The sequence below is a fragment of the Aspergillus sclerotioniger genome, assembly GCF_003184525.1.
Source record: "Aspergillus sclerotioniger CBS 115572 chromosome Unknown BO94scaffold_45, whole genome shotgun sequence".
Lineage (NCBI taxonomy): Eukaryota > Fungi > Ascomycota > Eurotiomycetes > Eurotiales > Aspergillaceae > Aspergillus > Aspergillus sclerotioniger.
This window is the reverse complement of record NW_020291035.1, coordinates 51,898-75,595: the sequence shown is the minus strand read 5'-3', so window position 1 is coordinate 75,595 and position 23,698 is coordinate 51,898. Positions and strand designations below refer to the sequence as shown.

Sequence of the window (23,698 nt, the reverse complement as noted above, 5' to 3'; positions counted from 1 at the left end):
ACATCATAGGCGGGAAATTTAATAGCCAGCGACAGCCAGCCAGCGCGGCGTGATTGACGCGCGCCGAGGGTTATTGGGCCGGCAGCACCCGCAGTCTCCGCCCGAAACGGCATCTCCAACGTCACTCATCCCAAAGCTCCAGCGCCCAACTTCACCTCCTTCCAATGTGAGAGCATCGGGTCACTACTGAACTATGCTCTGTACTGATTACCACTTCAGACCATCCCTTTGCTCATGACCATGAACGTGTGCAAGAGAATGTTGCCGGGCTTGCGCTCTGTCGCAACCAAGCCGGCCTTCGTCCCGGCGCGGAGCTTTTCGGTCTCGCCCTTCATGAGGGAAGCCGCGCCCACTCTGCCTACGAAGAAGCCCGTGGGCGCATTTCGCGGAGGGTATATTCATCCCAGTCTGGACTCTGTATCGGTGCTGAATGGACCACTGATCATGAATTAGAATTTTCGGCTTTCTTTCCGGCGCGCTTGCTGCCAGCGCTGGAGTCTACTTCTATGTCCTGGGAGAATACAGGATCGCGAACGAGATGCTAACTGAAGACATCATTGTACGCATCTTACTTTCCCCGGCTTACTCCCAAGGGACTGCTAATTGTTATCATCAGGCTCTTCAATCGGCGACGCAAAAGCTGCAGACGTACATTGGTGAACTAGAAACGAAGGTCGACCAGCTACAGAAGAAGAAATGAGCTAGGCTAATCGCAAAATCCTGAACTTATTGCATCGTACATTCCGTCACTCTACCTGTCGCTCACAGTCCTGATTGTCATTTTCTTTATTGTTCGTGAGTTTCAACTTAGCATGTTATTTAGTCTGATTGCAGGGTCCGGACGGATGAGCTCCGGAAGGAGGACAGCGATGGATGGTCGCTCAATGGAACCTAGCCCTGTATTACAAAGGAGTATCTGCCTATAAATATTGATGCTTACTTACCATAAAATTCTTGGACATTATAGCTCTGTGACATATCAGTCGAGGTGAATGACAGCGTCATCGACGAAGCTCGCTGCAAACAGGACAAACGGCGCGAGCCACGGGACCGGCTCTTGCCATCATTTTCGCGGAGATCCAGCAACCCGATTTAATCATGATCCCCATCCACCCCTATTCTCGTTCATCAAACCATGTATCACGTCGAACTCCTTCCCAGCACAACCACCCATGCCACCCCAGGATGGACATATGTCCCGGATCGCGGCTTCGACCCAGCCAAGGCGGCCATCACGCCCGCCATCGGCCGCAAACGCGGGATCCGGGATCCAGGCCGAGCGGACCTTTCCTCACGACAGAGCAATGCGATCGTTCGCCATCTAGCAGAACTTGATCGCGAGAACCACCGGGACACTCAAATCCCAATTCCGGTAAAACAGAAAGATGTATCTGGTCGAGGTATATACAACACCCACCCACCCACCCACACCCATCCTCCCCCCTTCCTACTAACCTCCACTCCTTTAGGAACAAGAGGCAAAGTAACCTCCAACGTGCGCCGAATCCTTCAATCCCAAAAGACCTTCCGCAACTACCTCGACGATGAAGAAGCCTCCCTAGCCCAACAAGCAACCACCCAAGCCCAACAAGCCGCCTCCTCCCACCACCGACCCTCCATCAACAAAATCACCAAACCCACTACCACCACCATTCCCTCCTCCCGCCGCAGCTCAACGCCACTCACCACAGTCACAACAAATACAACAAAAAAATCCGACACCTCTCGCCAAAGAAAACAACCCTCCATCGCCCCAACGTCCTCCCGCGCCTCCACCGTAACCACCGCCGCCGAAACAACCGAGCCCGACACCCAGACGCAACCCCGGACAACTCCAGCTCCAGACACAGACACAGACAAAGACGAAGACCCATCCGAAAACACCACCGAACTGATAAAATCCGAACACGACAACGATCCCCTTCTACGATCATATATCCCCTCCGCCCCCTCGGACCGGATCATGCAGGCTTTGATCGCCGAACCACCTTTGACATATAACGCATCTCGTGCAGGGCCGCCGATAACGAGGAAATCGCCGAGGTATTTCTGCTGCATGTGCGGGTACTGGGGGAAGATTCGGTGCAAGAATTGCCATTTGCGGACGTGTGGGTTGGATTGTTATAAGGTGCATGAGGATTCGAGGTGTGGAGCGTTCTTTTGAGGGAGGGATGCTTATCTTGGAATGGGAAAGCGGATAGGTGAGATGATATCAGCCCCTGGGAAAGGGTTGTTCGGGTTAAAGAAGGCTGCTGCTTTGGGATCTAGGTCCGGATTTGCAGACTCGTGTCGCCCTCGTGGCAAGGGACATCACATGTCCTAAGCATTCGGACCATGCTTTACCGACTCAAGGATTGTATACGACGCTGCACCAAACTTATTACTGCAAGGTCGGGATGACACTACTTGCAGAAAAGCACAGCTTACAGGGCTCTCAGGCCACTCCTCGAACAGAAAAGGACTAGAGGACAATTTTGTCCTAATGCGGAGTGACACGGGCATCTCGATGACCTAGCGCCTATACTTATTGGATAGTATGTCTTGCTTTTCTAGCAGTACTGCTAACCAATGCTGTACAATATTCACAGATAGATCAATACTTCAAGTTAATACCAGCTCGTGCTTCCTCCTCACGGATCTCAAACATGACCTGGACTCCAACGAATAGAGCACAGCACGCGGATATGAGGTAAGCGATGCCGGCCCAAGACCCCAATATGCCAGCCAAAAGGCCATTCAATCCATCCATACCCAAGGCAAATCCGACCAGGTTGGCGATCATCATCATTAGGACGTTGCCGACGGCTCCAACTCCGCAGATGAAGCGATACGCTGTGGGTTGTGAGCGCCACCTGCTGGCTGGGAATAGCAACTTGCCAATGACTTCTGGCAGGACGAAGAGGGTAATGAGCCAGCCCCACATGAGGAGACGGGGGTTGATGTCATGCCAGAGAGCAACAAAGGTGAAGACAATGAGCGTGTTGAGGATTTGGCGGGCTTTGGCGTACATCCCGGAAGATTTACCATGGCCAGCACTGCCCCTGCTACCTCCACCCAGAGGCACGTACAGATAGCGCACGATCCAACGGTTGAAGGAGCGGTGCCATGCACGCCAAAAGGACGACGGAGAGTAGTTGTTTGAGACACAGCGTATCATGTTCTCCGTGGGGTCGATTCCATCGACTAAAGCCCAAAGACGGAAGAACCGCCAAGGGATCAATAACTTAAGCCAGATGATATGCAGATTGAAGTACGCCAACATGCTGAGTTGACCGGCTGTGTACAGGGACCAGTCAGGAGAGGCTTTAGAAATGGCCACGGCGTAGATATAATGCAGGATCAGCTCCATGGCAAAGAGCGTTAGGAAAAAGCGAACGCCATAAAGGATGGTTCGAGTCCGGGTAAGAGACGGTGGTGCAAATCTTTGCTGAGAAATGTAGTCGTTGAATGTCACAATGGGACCGGTCAGGTAAAGCGGTGCGTATAGAACGTAGGCGAGGTAGTAACGCCCATTGAACGCGGACGGCTCCGCGGGGATATTGACACGATCACGCTCCGATAGGGCTGCGGGGTCGACTTGTTTCTTCTTATGTCTGTCAGGCATGGTCGTACTCGAGAGGGGACCATGTACTTACTTCGATAGGACTGCCGGCAGGGTAATCAAGACTCCAATAGTAATCCATGTTGAAGCTAATCAACCTGAGGATCGTAATGTTGAAGAGGATCTCCCACCGAGGCATTATACCTCCAAATCCGTCAAGAAAACGGCCCCAGAGTACCAATGGTGCATCCTGTTCTGCACCACCTTGAGACGCTAATAAAGCAGCCACTCGTTCGAGTGGGTAGCCGGCGCAGAGTTCATTGGCAAAGAGCGTTCCAATGTTGAATGTCCAGGTCGCCGCAGGAATATATTTGCGGGGTAAAATTTTGGCGATTTTGTAGTTCACGTATAGAATGGCGAGGACTTTCAGAGCGGAGACACCGTGGAGAGCTGCGATGAACACTAGTGCAAAGTAGAAGTCGAAGCCTGTCCGCTGGGTGAGACGCGCATCCCCGGCAAGGGCTGCTGTGGAAGGCTTAGAGGGGCCGGCATCTGTATTGACTGGGTGCACATAGGAATTATACACGCGGCGAAGCAACGGATGACCGACTAGTAGCACCAGCAGGTAGGGTATGTTGTCGCGGAACGACGAGTACTGAGCATCGGAGTTATCCTAGCAGGAGAAGAGGCAGTTAGCGTCGGATACAGAACGGTTGGACGAGTGATTACCCACAACTTTGCGCCCAAGGATCCAGCCAGGAGACAGTAGGTCAGAGTAAGTTGAATATGTAGGATGGCTTTCTACAAGTCAAGTCAGAATGGCCCCTCCCGCGTCTGAGTTCTAAGCTTACCTTGAGATACACCGATGGCCGTTATGAACATCAATGGCACAGCGATGAGAAAGACGACGTAGTAGATGTAGAACTCGAATGTCTGCCATTTCGGAGGGGAGGCATTGCGAGCAATCGCTTGTGCGCGGGCATCTCTGGCAGAGGCCGGTCGCGTATCGCCTGCGGTGACCTTGGGCGGAGTAGTGGAAGAGACAGTAAGACGAGTGTCTAGAGTATCAAGAGAGTATAGCCCCCGAAGCCACGAGAATACTGAGCGAGGCATCTTAGCACTAGCATTGCGTAGTGCAAGCCCGCAAAGATGAGTGAGGGAAGACAATGAGAGGGAGTGCGGAGAGGCACCGGAACAATAATGCTGGGGAGATCATCGCAGATTCCATTTTTGGCTCAGGGGCGGATCTCCGCTGGGGCAGTGTCAGCACGCCCAACCAACCAACGTTGCTTTTGAATGGTGAGACGGAGAAGGAGATCTATTAAGTATTACACAAAAACACCTCATATCCCACAGATAATTTACTGTTGATAGCCATGGCGTAGATATACCGTGCACATTGGAGGCACCTTGATAAGTGACTAATCCAGATGAACATGTGCTGATTGGCCATTAGACAAACCTTACTGAATATGGACTAGTGTATCCAGATCGCAAGCCAATGCCGGATCAGGAAAGCAGCAGTGGTGGACCCCTCATGATATCAGATGACTAAGCTCCATCTGCTTAACAGGTTCATGGCCAACAATTGCAATTATCAAAACCTCAAACGTTAATGATCTCTTCTATGCTCTGGAAAAGATCATACACATCCATCAAGATGGCATCGCAGCGTGTCAGTCCCCCAACCCCTGCCCACCTGAGTAGCCCACGCGGGACGTTACCTTCTCGGCTACGTCATCTATACCAGTGAACTAACATGGATACCCCAGATTGCATTCAAAGTGTCTGGCACGGTCCAAGGCGAGTTCCCTTCCCATAGATACATCATATCATGTATCCAATATCAAGTCTCTAATACTACAACTTCTTACAGGTGTTGGATTCCGGTAACTATACCCACTCTTTCCCCTACATGCACAACCAACTAAGACACAAACCCCAACTATAGGGACTTTACCCAGCGAAGAGCAGCCGACTATGACCTAAAAGGCTGGGTAAAGAACACTCACTGCGGAAGGGTTCGTCCCAACTTTCTTCCCCCATAGCCTTAATACTATATCATCCCCCCAGCCTTCATCTCCACTGGCATCTCAAATACTGAAATCCCAACCAGGTAGAAGGCGAAGCCCAAGGAACCGAAGAATCCATCCAAAAGCTCCTCAAAGACATCAATAACGGGCCCCGTCACGCTCACGTCGTCAAGTTGGAGAAGAAAGAGATTGCACCAAAGGACGGCGAGGTAGAATTCGGGTTCATGAAGACTTCAGAGTCGGGATATGAGGGCACCCAATAAACTCTTTTCTTTCTCTTCCCATGGTTATTGTGTTAGATGCTAAAGATGGAAATACGGATATACTGGGGTGTTTATGTCGTGGATGCCTAGATGGGGATGGTCTGTCTTGCTTATACAGTACAGTAGCCTATTTTTAGTAGTCTTACCTACGGAGTACGGAGTATGGAAGCGTCACATGAGAGACGAGTACGTACCCAGGTAGACAACTCAAAAAAGAACCGCCAGAAAATAGTAATAGCCAGCCCTATCTCCAAATGTTCACCGGCCTCTAGGCAATAGTACAAAGCAAGTGTCGTCAATGAACGGAGCAGACCCCGGCCCAATCCCGAGTTATCTTCGGCATGCCTTGACTCACTGGACATCCCGGGTCCACCCGATCAGGCGGCCCCCAGGGAGAATGGAACACGGAGTCAATCCTATGCATTTTGATGTCATTCTTCAGATGATATCTGACATGAAGATTTGGCTTTTTGACCTTTCGTCTTTGTAAGACATCTACTTCAGTTTGGTATGTGCATACCACGAGGCCTTGGAAAACAAACTGGCAGATAGGCACACATTCTTCACGTCACATTCTTCACAAAATAAACATCAAGATACTACAAACAAACACAAACACAAACAACAAGCAACAAACCAACCCAAACACCACACCGAGCAAACTCCCCTCCCTCCACTCAGGATGGGATAGGTTAGGATGAATAATCCCCATCCCGACAGACGCCGAATCCAGACCACACGATACAAGCAAACCGTGTAATCCCATAACAGTAGCGAAGTTACCCCGATATTCCTCCACCTATCGCTAGCAATAATGGGGAGTGATTTCAAATTGCTTTGACTTGGACAATACTCACTTATATCCACTTATTCAACTACTGTTATCGATATTGGAGTTTAAGGTGAGAGTATTGAGTGTAGTCTAGGTATAGCATACTGTGATGCCTGGGAGCCTTCTACGTCCGTTCTAGGCTTACAGTAGTAAGACCCACCGGGAAATGCAGGCGGATGGAGCTTGACTGTCACTGCAGGGGAGTGGTATCCCGCTAGTAAGGATGGTAATGTAGGCTATTGAGACCTGGGGGGTTGGATTCGATAGACGATGGATGGGTTTAGATGAATTATGGAGAGGGTGGGATTCAATGCCGAGCCGGGAGTATTAGTACTAGTAAATGGTTTATTGGTGACGCTATCTATCTGCCCCCTTTGTTGTTTGTTATGAGGTAATGGCTGTACTCCGTAGCCCATGTCTGTCAGATGGGAAGTCCATCTTCGGGCTCAACGTGATGGGTACTGGTCATCTGGATAATACTACTGTAGATGATTCCCATCAAAGGATGACTTATTGACCTCTTAAACATCGACAAATAATTCACCATGACGAGAAATCGAAGGTTTAAGGCACCCTCCAGGTACCATGTCTGATGTGGCGGCGGAAGCCCCGATCCAGACCAAGTACCTCCACGAAAATTTCACCCTATAGATCAATAACCATCAGAGGCAAAGTTACCGTGGATACCAATTAACTTGGAAACTCGGCTGAGCAGATTTGAGCCTTAATTGCTTTGTAAATGTCAGAAACCCGGGTCTTGGGGCTGACGGATCTGGATCTTTTCGATCCGCGTGACTTCCCTTGCTGCCGTTTTGTACGGTTCCGGTGGCACTCCGGCTTTTGCCGACCCTCCCATAGAGTCACACCTGGATACGAGGCAGTGAATAGATCAGAAAATTTTGCTGGCGCGGAGTATAAATAGGGAAGGGGGTGTAGCGGGTTGTACATGTAATCAGACCAGACAACGATTACTATAACGAATATCTTATTGGGTTTCATACCATCAATATCCATCAAGTGCTACGATATCACCCCTCGCTGGTTTATATCACGATGAACTCGTTGACAGCCACGGCGCCCATTCGGGCTGCCATCCCCAAGTCATATATGCACCTTACCGCTCGAGGCTACTTCAGTGTCGTTGCTATGAATGGACTGCGATGTAGCAGTTCGTTGGTGGCGAACCGACAGAAGACAGCCGCAAAGCGATTCATATCGACTACACCCAAACCACAGATCAAGGAATTCTTCCCCCCACCAAATGCCCCTCATGTCAAGGAGGTGGAAACAGCCTGGGTTCATCCTATGTAAGCTTACCTCATACCATACTGGCTAGTCAGAAGCTGACAATACCAGCTATACCGATGCACAGATGAAAGAAGTCATTATCGCCCATCGAGACGCAAAGAACTGGGCCGATTGGGTTGCATTGGGAACCGTGCGAATGCTGAGATGGGGTATGGATTTGGTGACTGGATATCGACACCCTCCTGCGGGGAAAGAAAACGAGGCCAAGTTCAAGATGACCGAGCAAAAGTGGCTTACGCGCTTTATCTTCCTGGAGAGCGTGGCCGGTGTGCCAGGCATGGTTGGAGGCATGTTGAGACATCTGAGAAGTCTGCGGCGCATGAAGAGAGACAACGGATGGTATGGTTCCTGCCGGTATATCTTGCTTAAAAGATACTAACATCCTTTAGGATTGAGACACTGCTCGAAGAGGCATACAACGAACGTATGCATTTGCTGACATTCCTCAAGCTCGCAGAACCGGGGTGGTTCATGCGCCTCATGGTTCTCGGAGCGCAAGGAGTCTTCTTCAACGGATTTTTCATCTCTTACCTGCTGTCGCCACGCATATGCCACCGATTCGTCGGATACCTGGAAGAGGAAGCGGTGATCACTTACACGCGAGCAATCCAAGAGATTGAAAGCGGAAAGCTTCCCGCATGGGAGAAGACGGAGGCGCCCGAGATCGCCGTTCAATATTGGAAGATGCCGGAGGGCCAGCGCAGTATGAAGGATCTGCTGCTGTATGTCCGGGCAGACGAAGCCAAACACCGAGAGGTGAACCACACTCTGGGAAACTTAAACCAGGCGGCGGACCCCAACCCGTATGCAGCAAAGTACAAGGATCCGACCAAACCACATCCGAACAAGGGAATCGCGAATCTGAAGTCGACGGGGTGGGAGCGGGAGGAGGTTATCTGAGATCGTCCGATCGATGACTCCCTTGCATGTGTATACGGCGGGACCGATTACCATGCAGATTGCTTGTTCTTCTTTCTTCTTTCTTCTGTCTGACCTTTTTAATTGGCAACACTGGGCTCAACGAGCTGGTGTCCCAAAAGTAGTGATTAGCGTCTTTATTTCCTGCAGATAGATCCCCTCTCAACAATGATAACGAATACCATGGCTTGCAATGTGTTTCAGACCCCAGGTGCGAGATGAGAAGGACTGGCAGCAACCCGGGGATGTTCCTGGCTGAAAGATGGCTTGGAATCCGTGCCGAAGTTTGGATGCGGGGCTTCCAGGCACCGGGGGACGCTAGGCCGAGCCAGGCCAAGGGCCGCCCGGACGGATTGCTGGCTTGGGACTTAATATTAACATTACTTAGGAGTAGTCCATCCACTGGTACGTACTCGACCTCGGCGTGCTGGTGGTACCTGACCCTAGGCAGTAGTACCTAGTCGTAGTCACTCTACTTCTCCCGGCGGAAATAGGAGATAGATTCCCTCCCCCCAATCACCTCCTCATGAGGTGACTCGGCTATTCGTTCAGGGTCCACCGACTGATCAAATAAAAAGAAAGCGACTTTCCTATAAATAATCCTCGCGCAGTTAATTATCTTGCCAGTCCGCACGTCCGACAAAGACGACGTGTTGGCACCGCGGCCATCGACCCGCTTCCCCCCTTTAGTGGTAAAAATCCCCCTTTCGCGCCCCCCAAAATTAATTTCGTCGGCCGATCGATCACCATCACCAGTCACTCATCCGAGCACTTATCCCTATTTTTAATCACGTCAAAACGTTCGCGCCCCGACGACCACCTGTCCTTTCTTGCTTAGTGTGAGGCATACCCATATCTCGCCCAAACCGGATCTGTGCCTCCAACGCCAAACCGTTGAGATCTATCGTCTGCGAAAGTACTACCCTCCGTTCGAACGAGCCCTCAAGATTAACGTGCGCCATCATGGATGACTCCCTCGAGCCCGAATTCATGGCCCCTGTCCGTGCCTCCTCGCCCTCCCCCTCCATCCCAGCGACGCCGGCCATCTCCTCTTGCCCGTCCCCAGACCGGACCTTTTCAACCGTTTCCTCTCTTTCGACATCTTCCGCCACTTCCGCCGATGCCAGGTCCTCCGTTTCCATCTCGTCCAAACGACGAGGGTACATCCGTCCTCAGGGGGCCGAGTTTGCGGAGTCCGCCAAGAACCGGGAGAGTGTCATGAGCCTGGGTAGCATTGCTCATCTGCAATACTACTTTGCGCGGACAGGTCTACTGGATGGCAAAGGTGCTCAAGCTCGTGATTGGAAGAAGAAGAAACCGGAGGATATGCCGCGGCTACTCCTGACCCCCAATGCCCGGTTTATCGACGACCTGACTGCCAGTCCAACCAGTGCTAGCCCCACGGAGGAAGAAAGCATGGATCCGCTGGACGAGGTGTATGATGACGAGGTTGAAGTCATGCTGCCTCCCACGGTCAGCACCTACAGCATCAAAACACACCACATCCCACCCCCACCCAAACTCAAGGCTCTGCGGAAGGATTTGCGGGATGCGATGGAGAAGGCCGAACGCAGTATCGAATCCATCGACTCCCAGAAAGAACCACCGGCGGAGATGGTCCCCCCTCGGATTAGTCTTTCGAGTGATGATGGACCTGACAGTGCAGACGACCCCTCGCGTCAGGTGCCCGCGGAAGCGACCCCGCAGACCTGGCAAGAGATCCAGGGCATGCGGGTCTTAGATACTGTCACTTTTGCGATCCGAGCCGCCAAGATCTACTACACTGCACATGAACGGCCCGACCGACTCGCATCCATCAAAAATGAGCGCGACATACGGCAGGAGCTGTTCAATGTGCTGGAGGTCTTGAAGCGGTGGGCGTCTCGGAATTTCGCCGACGGACTGCGCGATGACGAGCGGTCTGCCATTGTAGGATGGATGGCCAATGTGCGAGACATGTTGGCCCGCGAGGCCCAGTTAGAGTCGTTTGAAGCCAAAGAACGAGCAGCCTGGCTTTGGACCGAGGGGGAATGGCTGGGTAAAGAGCGGGAACGAGAGACATTGTTCCTGCGTAGTCTGATCGGCGCCGACGCGCAGCTTCCGACATGGACTGCGCCGGAGGAGAACTCACCGCCACCCGCCCTGCTGGAGAAACTGCGGGATGGCCGCGACCTGGTGCGCGCACATAACTTTGCCGTCAAGAACTCGAAGCGACCGTTCTTCGACATCAAAACCTACCACGAGGATGTTGCCAAGCCATACCGACGTGCCGAGAACCTGCGTTTCTGGGTGAAGGCGGCAGAGCTCCGATGGGAGACGAAGCTGGAGCTGGATGTGATGGGGATTGTACACGGCAACAGCGACGAGGCCTGGAAGCAGTTCGACACGGCTCTTCTGGCCTGGTGTAAAGTGGTCCGGGAAGAGCTCGTCCGGGACTGGCGGGAGAGGAGAGCGTCTGCAGCGAGCCTTCCCCCAGACGATCTAGTGATCCGACCTGCCTGAGGGGCACCGGAGCGGTATACATTCACAACCTCGCTGGAGGGGAAAGTTGAGTTCTAATGATGGGGACCCATTGGGAGCGATTGGGACCACGTATGGCGACTGGTTATTGCGTTTGTTTGCTGTCCACTCCGACCACCTTGATACCCCTTACTTGTCGGAGTGCAGTCGGGTTTGAATTTTCTGGTTTCGCACCTCTTTTTCTGCTTGCTCCCGACCGGAAGGCTGGGGGCGGGTCTATAAATTCGTGTTCTCTACGCTCCTTGGGCTGTTCTTTGTTCCGATCAGCATTCACTTCTAATTCCCACTATTTATCTCTAATTGCCTTCTTTTGGTTTATATTTTGCATTGGGGGTCGCGGGAGGGTTCCATGGATGGGCTTGTACATAAGACGGCTGGCAGGCTGGCAGGCTGGCCGAGAGGCTGGTAGCGAGAATGCCATGTTTTGATTTCCGGATGCTTAGCAATGTTCCTCAGTAAAAACCGAGGGAGATAACAAACGACGCGCCCGTGTAACGGTGCGCGTTCTTGGTGGGCCGGGATTAGAGTTCACCGACGGAGGGAACTGAAGTTGGAAAGGAAATTTGCCTTGAGAGTTCAGGTTCAGGGAGGTTCGTTCCTCAGGCGGGTGATCGGCCTGAGACCTGAAGGGGCCAGGTTGCCGCCGCCCCATTCATTCTCCCTCCATTCCGGGCCTCTTCCTCCCTCTCCCTCCCTCTCTCGCTCTCTGCTTCTTTCTTGCACACTGCTGCCCAATGCTCTATCATGTAGCCGGGTCTTCCCGACGGTTCTTTTTTCTGGTGCTGAAGAACACACACATTAATCCCCCCGAGTGCAGCCGGTTGCCCAACCGAAGTGCATCTTCCCAGCCTGACTGATTGATTGCCCGGCCAGCCTGAAACCGGATAGGGGGCAGGCCAGAAAGCATACTAGCTGACATAGCCCGCCGCAGTGTTGGCGCATCCTCAGCCCATCAACCACATTCCTCCACCCACCGTCGTTCTTCACTAAACCGTTTAGTCCCTTTGATTTTACAGGCCAGTGCGGTCGCCTCGTGGATCGCACCCATGCGTGCCATGTCCGCCGCGTCAACGGCCACCACTGCGACTGCCGACCCCCCGGATTCCGGGCCCAACTTGTCCACGTCGCAGCTCTTCTCCCCTCCTCCTCCTCCTCCACCCGCCGTGTCTATCTCCGCCGCCGACAAAGCCACACCGCGACGAATCAAGTCCAAGTCGTCCCTACGAAGCCTCCGCAGTTTCGGGAGTACCAGTCATCACGAAGACGACGCCGACGAATCTCACGATCCTGGTTCCGACAAATCGCTCATCCGCCCGTCCATTCTCCGCCGCTTATCCCCCGGCCTCGCCGCCCGCGTCAAGTTACTGGACGGCAGCAACAAAACCAATAGTCCCTCTCGGATCGCCGGCGCAGTGGGTCGGATTCCAGAGGAGCACATCAAAGAGCTTGAAAGTTTACACCAGAAAGCATCATCTATTAAGATCGAAAAGAAAGGTCGCGCGTGGAATGCTCTCCCACGGCTTCACAAGGACAAGAAACAGCAGCAGAGTGATCCCGGCTATTTAGAAGTTCCTGACCCAGAGCTACCGGAAGAGATACTAGAGGAGCTGGAGGAAGCGGCGACACCTCACTCGGACCGTCTCTTGGATCTGCTTCTGGGCCAGGAGTCGGCGCAACTGGAAGAGCCCAGCTTTAGTGAAGACGCGATCGAGCCAGAGCCCAAGGTACCCACACTTGCAGAAGAGGCAATTGAAGAGCCGGTGATATCCACACTTGCAGAAGAGGCGGTTGAAGAGCCAGAGGTATCCACACTCGCAGAGGAGGCGGTTGAAGAGCCTGAGGTATCCAGACTTACAGAAGAGGTGATTGAAGAAGAGCCGGAGGAGGAGCCAGAAGAGCAAGTGGAAGAGCCCACGCTCACAGAAGTGGTTGGAGAGCAACCAGAGAAGATAGTTGAAGAGGTGGTCGAGGAAGATCCAGTCATGTCTATTGTTCAGCGTGCTCCAGTACCACTGGTCCCCGGGCCAGCCACGCAATCTGACATATCCGAAAAGACAGATTACGAGAAATACTTACAAAGCACCAGTGACAGCGAGTCGCATCCACCCCCTCCCCCGCCCAAAGAGACTTCGCGCCCGACATCAACCATTTCATCTAACTCTCAATCCTATTTCAACCCTCAAGGCCTACAGCGCACCGAATCCATCTACTCCTTCTCGCGCGCCTCGTTTAGCAATCAACTCTCCCAGCTCACGTCCATCGCCCTCCCGCAACCGTCTGTGCTCGAGGCTAGTATTGCCACGATAGCAACCGCCCCGGCGGCGGTTCGAGCGCTGACCGGGGCTGCGGAGCAGATTCAAATCTGGGTCAAGAAGGCGTCCGACGTGTTGGGCGGGCTGGATGCGGAAGACGAGGTGGAATGGGCGGCTGCGGCCGGGCGAGAGGGCTTGGAAGGGGTGGACAAGGCGATAATCCGGTTCGAAGGATTAATCAATGTCTACGTCCGGGCAATCGAAGACGTCCAACTGCGCGACGACATTGGTATCGTGAGTACCGACAGTCTGCAGACGATCGTGGTGCAGATGGACACCATCATCCAGAGCTGGGCGCAAATCAAGAATCGACTGCGGGGGGTCAAAGAGCAAGTGGAGTTGGCGATGGAGTGGGAAGAGCTATGGGCGAATGTCTTGGGCGATGTTGGGGCCGAGGTTGAGAGCCTCAGTGAGCTGATCTTCGAGATGGAAGAGAAACGGCACTGGACGCTCGCCGGCGAGCAGGACTCCAGTGCCTCGGGACTTGACATCAGCGAGCTGGAGACCATCGTGGAAGAGACCCCGTCGAGCCGACGGATGTTGTCTGGCAAACGGCTCAGCATCGATCCCATCCTGACTGGACCGCCCGCCCTCGACATGCCCGTCATCCAAACCCCGCAGGACGACACGAATCACTCGAACCTGATCGCGCTGTTTGCGCGGATTCAACCGCTGCGGGCATCGCTGGATTTCCTACCGATGCGGCTGTCCATGTTCCAGTCACGGGCCGAGAAGATCTTTCCCAGTGCGTGCCAGGATCTCGAGGAACGGCGAACCCAGCTCGAGAAACGCTACCAGACGCTGGAGGCGGACGCGGACGCGCTGCAGAAGGAGCTGAACGAAGACCGCTGGATCCTGGTGTTCCGCAATGCAGGCGGACAGGCGCAGAAGATGTTTGATTCGGTGGAGCGGAGCATCGCCAAATTGCAGGAGGCTATCGAGACGGGGGTGCATATCCACGACCCGCCACTGTTTACGAAGCGGGTTGAAAGCTACGAGGCTAAGAAGCAGCACTACGTGGCCGCGATCGAACGGGTGGTGGGCATTATTCGCAAGGGGGTCAACGACCGACTCACGGTGAACGGCGAGACTCTGCGGCTGCTGTCGGATATGACTTCGCGAGTCGACGCGTTGAGGGCGAGTATCCGGGCCATGGATGACTGGCTGGAGGACATCAACTTTGTCCGATCGCAGCATCTCCGGGACTCCATCTCCAGCATTGTCACGATGGATAGCCCTTTGACCGGCAGCGTGGCCGATACTCCGGGCAGTTCGCCGGCCTCGTCGGTGGTCATGACACCCGCCAACCCTCTCAAGGGATGTGCGACGCCCATGGGGACGTCCAGCCGGCGTGGCAGCTCGGTCAGTTCGGCAGCGCGCACGACGATGTCGAAGATGCGACGGTACTCGGGCATTCCGCAGGCGGCGACGACACTGACGAGCAAGAAGTCGGCCCTTCCCAAGGCTACCACTACACTCACGGCGCGGTCGCCTAGTCGAGCCGGAGCGGTCACCCCCACGCCCGCCGCGCGTAAGTCGGGATCCCGGCCGCCAGCACAGACGCCATCGGCACTGGCCAACCGTCCGCGGTGGACCACCAGCACCAACACCAACGATTTGTATACCAGCAAGCCCAACCCGTCACCGGTGCGCAAACCCTCCAGCCGGCCCGCGTCGACGGTTCCAATGGGACCGTTCCGGCGCGACATGTCGATGTCCCCTGGACCGATGACTGCGCGGTCCTTGAGTCGGGTGTCCAGCCGGCTGGCGTCGCGCAGTCCGGTGCGACAGGGCTCCCCTACTCCTGGGGGGTCACTTCTGGATCCTCCGCCGTACAGCAAGCTCCGGCGGCCGGAGGGCATGTCGAATGCGCCGCGCAGCCGGCAGAGCTATGCGGGGTTGTCCTTCAGTCGCAGTGTATCACACGACTACGACCGGGGTCTGGCGAGTCCGACCAAGGCGCCGCGGCCGGGGACGGCGCTGGGGCATTCAGCGAACCGACGGATCAGTTTGATTCCGTTACCGAAGAGCAAGGAGACGTCACGCAGCAAGCTGGGGGAGCGACCGCCGTGGCGGTTTTCGGGGCATTAATAGCATTTCCGGGGTCATTGTTTCTAGCATTTCCGTTTTCTTGCATTACTTCACTCGTGTACTATGCATTGGCAGCGGTTGGGAGCCAGTGGTGTCATATACCAGATTGCTTGATGCCGGTTGTTAGATTGATTCCCCACTCGCATTGATTTAGCGGAGTCTGACTGGTCTGTATTTGGCGGGTAATCTATCTGTCTTTGTATGAATTGATTCATTGAGCGTTACCAGCGATAACCAGTGGTCCTAAACAAGTGATCTTCCAATGATGAGAGCATCTACCAGGTCGGGGCTATTGGCCAAACGAGCAGCGCCAGGCACCCGGCCAATGGTTTGGAACCCGAGCTTCTCCCAGATTTTGACCGAGGCCACATTATTCTCAAAGACAAGGTTGAAGACGGAGTATTTGTAGCCCTATACCTATCAGCCTCCCTCCACCACCATCATCAAGGAATAGAACGACTTACCAACTTCGGCGCCACCTCCAAATACCCCTCCCCCATGACTCGTCCCACACCCCGATTCCGTGCTGCGGGGGTGGTGAAGAACCCCCCGTTGCAAACATGCGAACAACGTCCTATCCACATATACTAATTAGCCTCCATCCATCCTCTTCCCCCGCTCAACCCTCAATTGAATGAAGAGAGATAGCCATACCCGGATAATTCGGCTTCACATAAAACGTCCCCAAACAACATTCCTCCCAGTTTCTGCCCTCCCGTAACCCATCTTTCCCCTTATCCCCATTCCCTCCCCACCATCTTGGGTTTGATCCTCATCCACAACCGCAACAACGGCAAACGTCCCAAACCAATAACTCCGATAGAGGTCATACTCCATGGGCGATTCCATGGGATAAGTACATCCTTTTTCGATCTCGAGGGAGAATTGTTCGTGTAGGTAGTGGGTTAGGGAGGAGGGAGGGAAGATGGGCCGGTGGTTATGGGGTAGAGGGTGATTTTGGTACCGTCGCGGAGGGTTTTGGGGATGGAGATGGGAATGAGAGATTTGGGGAGGGAGGGGGGGGGGGATGTGGGTTGTTGGATCTTCGAGGAGGGCGGGCATTTTGCTGTTTTTCTTTGGGGGATTGTCTTTTTGAGGAGGGGGTGGTTGAGTGGTATGTGAAGGGATTGGATTGAATTGAAGGGAGTGAAGATGGGAGGAGAAGGGAGGGTACCTAGATATATGTACTAAATGTAGGTAACTAGGTATGGGTTTGGTTGTGTGGGGTTGGAGATTGGAGATGCGATTGGATGTCATTGATAGGGCGTGGACTACTACTAGTAATATCTATATCTGGTTTTTGGTTGAGTTGGGTTCAGGTACGGTGGGTGGGGCTTTTTCCGGGGGATTTTATAAAGTATTAGGGTGTGTTGGATGGTAGGTACCTAGGCTACTGGTATATAGTTATCTATGGGTTTTTCTTAATTGAATTGATGGAATTGAGGATTGTAAAGTTGGAGTTGTAGATGTGGGATGAAAGTGCATATCTGCAGGTTAGCCGTGCTTATCAGTCCGATCTCGGCATGTTCGGGTGGGTTCCGTACTTTTTATACTCACTTGCAGTTGGATATTCTGGATGTATTCTACATAGTATACTGGAGTACTTTTAAGCATCATACAGGAATACATAGCTCATTTATACTCTACTTATCAACATAATCCGTACTATTTCCACTCAAGACATGACCCCAGACATACACACAGAACCATCCATTCTATTTCATATATACATACACATCTATCGTACAATCAGGGTATCCTTCTTCTTTTCTTCTTTTCTTCTTTTCTTCTCATCTACCCACTATTCATTTCTTCCCCTCTCCCTCCCCCTCCCCCTCCCCATCCTTATTCTGAATCGCCTGCATCAACTCATACAACTGTCCAATCTGCTGATCTGCACCCATCAATTAGCAACCTTCCCAACCAAAATCCCTAGAAAAAAAAGGAAGAAAACACACCACTCATCTTATCCAACTTGGCCTTCTCCAACTTCTCCCCCACCCACATATCCCCCTCCAGTTTCTGAGCATATAATTGCCATTCGGTAAGGAAGCCGATCTACCCATTCCATCACCACAGTTACCACAATTAGCCATCCACAACCACCACAACCACATCCACCAAGTATAAGAAACAGGACATACAATATGCAACGGATTCTCCACATTCTTATGCGCCCTAAATTCACTCTTCACATATCCATCCCGAGGATACGCATCTCAGGGTCGAGTTTCTTCCGATGCACACGGAGAATCCGTCGGTAGAGCGGAAGCGGAGGCAACAGGGCCAGGGCATCGGAGAGACTGGATTTGGATCCGAAGGTGGAGGGCGTGGCGAGGCGGGTGGCTGTGGGGGCGAGTCTTAGGAAGGACATGTTTCTTATTCTATGCTGCGCTGCTGTGTCGGGATGGAGGGGAGGTGAGGTAGGTAAATGAGGGAAGTTCAAGTCCGGGGAAAGATGCGGTAATACTGCCGCTAACAAGGCGGGAGTTAACTTTCTGGGAGATGTGATTGGTCAATGGGTATCAGATTAGCATAAATTGCATTTATTTTATCACCCAGCACCAGCACCAGCACCACCAGCGTCATCATCGTCCTTCTCTATACGATACCACCTATACCCACCAACCCTCTCCCCCTCCCCAACAGAAGCACCACAACCAAACACCCAAGAACGAAATAAAGACAGAAAAAAAATGCTCCCCACCCCCTCCACCTCCCACGTCTCCTTCAGCACCATCTACGAACCCTCCGAAGACTCATATCTATTCCTCGACACCCTCTCCTCAACAACCGAATCCACCTGGCTAAAATCCCACTTCGACACCACCACAACCCCCCCCTCACCCCTAATCCTCGAAGTAGGCACCGGCTCCGGCGTCGTCCTCGCCTTCCTCACCGCAAACTCCCACCACATCCTCGGTCGAACAGATGTTCTTGCTCTCGGAACGGACGTGAATCGGAATGCGTGCGTCGCGACAAGACAAACTGTCGTGGGGGCTATTGATGAACAACAACAGACCCCCACACCCAGTTCCACAACCACATCCACAACCTCACCATTAACATCAGAAGAAAAGGAACCCAAGGGAACTACAAGATCAATAATAACATCCACCCTCCTCAGCGACCTCGCATCCCCTCTCCGCCCCGGAACCATCGACATCCTATTATTCAACCCGCCATATGTACCTACGCCTGACCTACCCGAGATTCCCACCACAGCATCCAACCATGATATATCGGGGCTATCCAGCAGTGAGAGATTCGCGCGAGAGTCGTATTTGCTTTCGTTGACGTATGCGGGCGGGAAAGATGGGATGGAGACTACGGACCGGTTGTTGCGGGATATACCCCGGGTGTTGGCGGAGAGGGGAGTGGCGTATGTGTTGCTTTGTGCGCAGAATCGGCCGAGGGAGGTGGTGGAGGGGATTTCGCGGTGGGAGTGTGCTGAGGAGGGGGGGAGGTGGTGTGCTGAGGTGGTTGGGAGTAGTGGGGTGCAGGCGGGGTGGGAGAAGTTGGTTATTGTGAGGGTTTGGAGGGAGTATAGTGTTTAGTATTGGGATTTGGGATTCATTTTGGGATGGGAATGGGAATAGAGAATGGTTTGGATGGATGGATGGATGAATGGATGTAGAGTCCGACTTGATTGGATTCTTCTCTGTTCTCATCGCGATGCGGATTAGATGTAGGTACAGTACAGTACAGTAAGTTCTTGATCGGTCCAATTCAACCCGACCTGTCATCATGCCAATGGCATCATCATCTCTCATCCTTTCGATGACTCCACTTAGATAGGTGGACGTGCTGGAGGCCATCTATGCATACCTCCTCAGCCAGATAAACGTAGGGAATAAATACTTTCAGCCTAATCCCCAACCCACCCAGCCATAACAAGCAACAGTAACGAAGAAAAAAAACTCCGATCCTCAATAAAAAGCCAAGCCACGCAATGTAAATTCCCCCCGCTTAGAATCCACGGCCCCGGCCACGACCACGACCACGACCTCTACCACGAGGCCCGCCGCGACCACCCCGACCTCCGCGGTCCGCTTCCTTGCGCGCCTTGTTCTTCGGCTTAGGTGTATCGTCAATCAGCAGCGTGTCCAGGGGCAGACTATCGGGGAGGATGTAGTAACGGATTGTCGAGCCGCGGATGTTGATGGTGTCGAGGGAGATGGGGTCGCGGCCCTTGGGGGTCATTTTGACCGTGCGGAGGGAGGTGTTCATCTGAGGGGAGACGGAGGTGATGGTGCCGTGGAGGATGGTGCCTGATTGGGGATTGTGTTAGTGGATGGGAGAATCGAGTGGTTTGGGAGGTGGGTGGGTATGTATGTACCATTCTTCAACTCGATGGTCACCGTCTCGTTGGCGCACTTCATCAGAAACCTGGAGGGTGTCAGCGCGTTATTCGCGTGGGCAGACCGCGCATACTTACCGGACGAGCTTCATGGTGGTGGTTTACGCGAAGAGAAAACGACAGATACGTGGGCGAGTCGACACAGCCGGCTCAGACAGTTTCTCGAGAGGAGGTCGTTTGGCGATGGCGGCTCAGAGGCTGAGCTTGGCTGAGCTTGGCTGACCGCCCGGCACGTGACCGCTCCTCCCTCCTATGGTAGATATACTGCTACTCTACGCTTCATTCAATCTAGCCAATACCATATCCTAGCCTATCAACGCTTACAGAAATCGCTTCATGGTATCTCGTAGAATGCCGAACATATCACAAACGCCCACGTCCGAAAGTTACAGAACCCCGTGCCGCGCCTTGAAGATCGCGATCTTGTCATCGTAGAACAAAATCTCCCGCAGCCGGAATGACACCCGAGACTTGTGGCAGTCCATGTCCGAGTCCTCCCCATCTGACGATCCTCGGTCGTCCGACGACAGATCAGAGTGCGAATCCATCGCGCTGACCGCGCCATCGTCCTCGGACTCGTCCTCGTTGGTGTCGGACCCCGCCCACTCCTCGCCCCCCGGCACGAACCCTTCGCTATGATTGTCGTCCGTGTCATAGATTTCCGCCGCGTCCCCGTCCTTCGCCTCCAGGATCTCATAGCATTTGTTCTGCACGCCCACATACGTAATGCCTACCTCCGGGCGGATGGTCACGATATCCAGAATCATCAGAGCCAGCTCCTTCGGGTCCCGGTGCACTTGTCGAGCAATGTGTGGCACATGGAGCGAGCGGAGCTGAGCCATATACGGAAGCCGTTGTAGGAAGTAGTGCTAGGAAAGTCAGCAGAGGCCATCATAACGTTCAGTAGACCTACCCAGTCCTTCGAGTGGAGAGCCACTGAAAGCTCCCGCAGCCGGGGCATGCGTCCACTGCTAAGAAAAGTGATCATCTGGCGTGTGAACATCCATTTGTACCATCGGACACTGGGCATCTCGCTTCCCCCGGGCGCCCGCTGGGTGCTGTCCACCAGGATCTTCTGTAGGCTAGAATGGTGGGGTCGAATCGCGTTCTTGTAGATCGCGTCAATGTGTACAATTGAATCGTACATCGGCGCCTCATGCAGAAACAGCGTTTCCAAGGTGTTGGGCGCAAGAGTATCTTTGATAAACAGCAACAGATAAGGGGACACTGCATCCGTATGGATATGCTTGAGCTTCAACCGATACTCAGAGCCACTCTGATCGCTTCCGTCGCGTTTCCCATGCTTCGAGCGTGAAGCTGTTGACGGCGAGAATTGCCGGCGAAGTGCTCGCCAGAGCTTCTCGTGGCCATCGCAACGGAAGATCGTCAGTGTGGTCAGCCGTGTCCAGTCGAGCGCGTGCAACACCACCGGAATGGACAGGATGACGCGCTCTAGCTCTAGAGTCTCAATCTTCAGCTGATGGTCAGCACCGGACACGGCAAAGGACACTTCCGTAGAAGTGTTTGGCACCACTCGGGACGTTTTGGCCCCGACGGCAGACGGAGGCTCCTCTGGCTGATTCGATATCTGCGTCGTTTGCAGGTCCGCCGTAATGGCAGCGACGTCGGCCGGTAGGGGCGAGGTCCCCGGAGAGGCGCCAGTGGCGCCAGGATGAGCCTGCAAACCCTGGCTAATCTCCGGCTGACTTCCAGGTGGCTCTTGCTTAGAGGACGCCTCCCCCTGAGCCGGTTCGGGGCCCGTGAGCTCCTCGGAACTGCCTAGTACAGCCCCAAGTACGCCACCGGATTTAGGCCATCCTGGAGGCCAATTGGCTCGAGACTGCTCAAACTGCCAGCTGCCAGCTGGCTTCAGCCAGGTCGCTTGGTAGACCTTGTTAGAAATCCCAATACGAAGTTCTTTCAGTCGGTGTCGGGACCGCTCAATAAGCACGGCCATTTCTTCGAGATACGAGGGTTCATCTATGTCAAGAACACTCAGGCTCTTGAGTGGTGGAAGTATCGACAGAGAGGGGTATTCTACATGCCCATATCTCTGTGACAGTGAGGGACTGGTAGCGCCAGCCAATGCAGCTTGCGTCTCCGGAAGCGTCACGGAAGATGCGGTAGGAGGCCCGGCCAACGGACGCATGGTATTCTCAGAGTTGTCGTGCCAACGGACCCAAACGCGCTCCAGGCGGCATTCATGACCGGGCCGATTAGCTAGCGACGAAAGTGCAATCCACACATCTCTTAAGACCCCTGTCGGCATGTCCCAAACGAACGTCTCCAGATTCACCATCCGAGCTACCGCCAGAGCAACCAGTGTTCCCAGCATTTTGCCCGTCTCTTTCGTCACAGAGTACTCTTGGACCCACGCCAGGGGACCGTTCCCGACCGAGAACTTGCGAGTATACTGTGCGTAGTAGTTGCCGCGACGTACTCTCATCAGTTTATCCGACTCGTCGCGGGGGGCGGGGTTCCTGCAACCGCAATGAGGACACGGGTGCGCCCATCTGGGAGGTAGCTCTTGAAAGATGTCTTCCCCCATAACCAGCGTGGCAAGTCCGTAGGAGAGAGCGTCCACACCAGCTGGGTGGTCCGAGGACGATAGAGTCTCGGGCCAAACAATATCAAATCGCGAATACATCTGGGGAATTGCCAAGGCATGGAGGGCGGAGCAGGTCAGGGCTAGAGACGTCAGGTCATTCGTATGCGTTACCTAAGGCACCGAAGTGTCAGTTCTGTCGAAGCAAGATTGTTGTGAATCCTGGCATACCTCTTTAATGATCTCTTGTAATATATCCATAGGCAGATCCAGCAGCTTGAGAGGCGCCTTTGTCACATGGGGCATCATGCCACTCCCAGAATGACCGCCCTGATTTCTCGAGTCCACAGTTTTGAGAATGCCATTGGGAGCAGCCGGGATATCCTCTGCCTTGATTGTCTCCTCAGATCGCTTCTCTTGCCGCTCCTCGGACCCATGAGAAGTCGTGCTGGCACTGGACACGAACTCTTCGTCCTCATCTGATAGAGTACCCAGATCGGAATCGGCTCTATTTCCGAGATACAAGCTGGAACCGGCCATATTGGTGTCGGAGGATATAGCGTAATAACTGCCCATGATGACTGAGGGGCTCGGGACAGACACCAAACAGAACGACACTCGAGCTGCCCGGGTGCGGTTGGATTTCAGGGTGCTTCGGAGCAAGGTCCTGGACCGGGGGCTGATCGTCGTGATGATAGGATGCTAGTAGCGGAACTGACGGGATCGGATCCGGGGTAAAGAGCAGTCGAAGAGATGATGGGGCGCAGTGGGAACACAGCCAGACCGAACCAGATGGTACCGCAACGAAGAATCGCCAATCACGCACCGGCGGTCGGATGCATAACTCAGGTTTGCATGCCACCTCAGCACGGCGACGAGTCTAGGTAGGTAGGTAGAGATTCGAGTCCAGCTGGAGAGAGTTGACTGGGAAGTGGAGGATTGGACGGAGGATTGGACGGAGGATTGGAGCTGCGC

The 23,698-nt window shown here is 53.6% G+C and overlaps 11 protein-coding genes across 11 annotated transcripts; 6 read left to right on the top strand and 5 right to left on the bottom strand.

The window, feature by feature from the left end:
- Positions 1-124: 124 nt before the first annotated feature.
- On the top strand, positions 125-960 carry BO94DRAFT_569899 (uncharacterized protein). The gene is made up of 3 exons (XM_025614763.1): positions 125-392; positions 454-559; positions 617-960. The coding sequence occupies exons 1-3, from the start codon at positions 235-237 to the stop codon at positions 698-700; spliced, it is 348 nt and encodes a 115-aa protein (XP_025462105.1). The 5' UTR covers positions 125-234; the 3' UTR covers positions 701-960.
- Positions 961-1,135: 175 nt separating this feature from the next.
- BO94DRAFT_590726 (putative HIT finger domain protein) lies at positions 1,136-2,164 on the top strand (the record flags this gene model as incomplete). The annotated part of the gene is made up of 2 exons (XM_025616054.1): positions 1,136-1,400; positions 1,470-2,164. 2 exons carry the CDS (start codon positions 1,136-1,138, stop codon positions 2,162-2,164), a joined length of 960 nt encoding a protein of 319 aa, XP_025462104.1.
- A 429-nt stretch (positions 2,165-2,593) lies between these two features.
- On the bottom strand, positions 2,594-4,654 carry BO94DRAFT_590725 (putative glycerol:H+ symporter (Gup1); the record flags this gene model as incomplete). Its single annotated transcript, XM_025616053.1, has 4 exons — positions 2,594-3,586; positions 3,636-4,214; positions 4,275-4,342; positions 4,393-4,654. 4 exons carry the CDS (start codon positions 4,652-4,654, stop codon positions 2,594-2,596), a joined length of 1,902 nt encoding a protein of 633 aa, XP_025462103.1.
- Positions 4,655-5,138: 484 nt separating this feature from the next.
- BO94DRAFT_540276 (acylphosphatase) lies at positions 5,139-6,006 on the top strand. Its single transcript, XM_025612884.1, has 5 exons — positions 5,139-5,216; positions 5,314-5,344; positions 5,418-5,430; positions 5,493-5,562; positions 5,658-6,006. Exons 1-5 carry the CDS (start codon positions 5,202-5,204, stop codon positions 5,835-5,837), a joined length of 309 nt encoding a protein of 102 aa, XP_025462102.1. The 5' UTR covers positions 5,139-5,201; the 3' UTR covers positions 5,838-6,006.
- A 2,178-nt stretch (positions 6,007-8,184) lies between these two features.
- On the top strand, positions 8,185-9,137 carry BO94DRAFT_540274 (alternative oxidase). The gene is made up of 2 exons (XM_025612883.1): positions 8,185-8,316; positions 8,367-9,137. Exons 1-2 carry the CDS (start codon positions 8,192-8,194, stop codon positions 8,875-8,877), a joined length of 636 nt encoding a protein of 211 aa, XP_025462101.1. The 5' UTR covers positions 8,185-8,191; the 3' UTR covers positions 8,878-9,137.
- Positions 9,138-9,885: 748 nt separating this feature from the next.
- BO94DRAFT_560981 (KAR9 family protein) lies at positions 9,886-15,818 on the top strand (the record flags this gene model as incomplete). Its single annotated transcript, XM_025614192.1, has 5 exons — positions 9,886-11,348; positions 11,805-11,836; positions 12,415-13,413; positions 13,444-15,538; positions 15,566-15,818. 5 exons carry the CDS (start codon positions 9,886-9,888, stop codon positions 15,816-15,818), a joined length of 4,842 nt encoding a protein of 1,613 aa, XP_025462100.1.
- A 124-nt stretch (positions 15,819-15,942) lies between these two features.
- BO94DRAFT_540271 (uncharacterized protein) lies at positions 15,943-16,918 on the bottom strand. Its single transcript, XM_025612882.1, has 4 exons — positions 16,574-16,918; positions 16,473-16,544; positions 16,283-16,392; positions 15,943-16,229 (listed from the first exon to the last, which is right to left on the bottom strand). The coding sequence occupies exons 1-4, from the start codon at positions 16,878-16,880 to the stop codon at positions 16,062-16,064; spliced, it is 657 nt and encodes a 218-aa protein (XP_025462099.1). The 5' UTR covers positions 16,881-16,918; the 3' UTR covers positions 15,943-16,061.
- Positions 16,919-17,560: 642 nt separating this feature from the next.
- BO94DRAFT_540270 (LYR motif-containing protein) lies at positions 17,561-18,245 on the bottom strand. The gene is made up of 4 exons (XM_025612881.1): positions 18,066-18,245; positions 17,963-18,036; positions 17,777-17,876; positions 17,561-17,712 (listed from the first exon to the last, which is right to left on the bottom strand). Exons 1-4 carry the CDS (start codon positions 18,190-18,192, stop codon positions 17,624-17,626), a joined length of 390 nt encoding a protein of 129 aa, XP_025462098.1. The 5' UTR covers positions 18,193-18,245; the 3' UTR covers positions 17,561-17,623.
- Positions 18,246-18,404: 159 nt separating this feature from the next.
- BO94DRAFT_579367 (S-adenosylmethionine-dependent methyltransferase) lies at positions 18,405-19,375 on the top strand (the record flags this gene model as incomplete). The annotated part of the gene is made up of 1 exon (XM_025615266.1): positions 18,405-19,375. Exon 1 carries the CDS (start codon positions 18,515-18,517, stop codon positions 19,373-19,375), a length of 861 nt encoding a protein of 286 aa, XP_025462097.1. The 5' UTR covers positions 18,405-18,514.
- A 206-nt stretch (positions 19,376-19,581) lies between these two features.
- Positions 19,582-20,607, bottom strand: BO94DRAFT_303416 (mRNA splicing protein SMD1). The gene is made up of 3 exons (XM_025606764.1): positions 20,257-20,607; positions 20,158-20,207; positions 19,582-20,089 (listed from the first exon to the last, which is right to left on the bottom strand). Exons 1-3 carry the CDS (start codon positions 20,268-20,270, stop codon positions 19,788-19,790), a joined length of 366 nt encoding a protein of 121 aa, XP_025462096.1. The 5' UTR covers positions 20,271-20,607; the 3' UTR covers positions 19,582-19,787.
- BO94DRAFT_540268 (uncharacterized protein) lies at positions 20,283-23,664 on the bottom strand. Its single transcript, XM_025612880.1, has 3 exons — positions 22,955-23,664; positions 21,092-22,897; positions 20,283-21,047 (listed from the first exon to the last, which is right to left on the bottom strand). Exons 1-3 carry the CDS (start codon positions 23,297-23,299, stop codon positions 20,565-20,567), a joined length of 2,634 nt encoding a protein of 877 aa, XP_025462095.1. The 5' UTR covers positions 23,300-23,664; the 3' UTR covers positions 20,283-20,564.
- Positions 23,665-23,698: the final 34 nt, after the last annotated feature.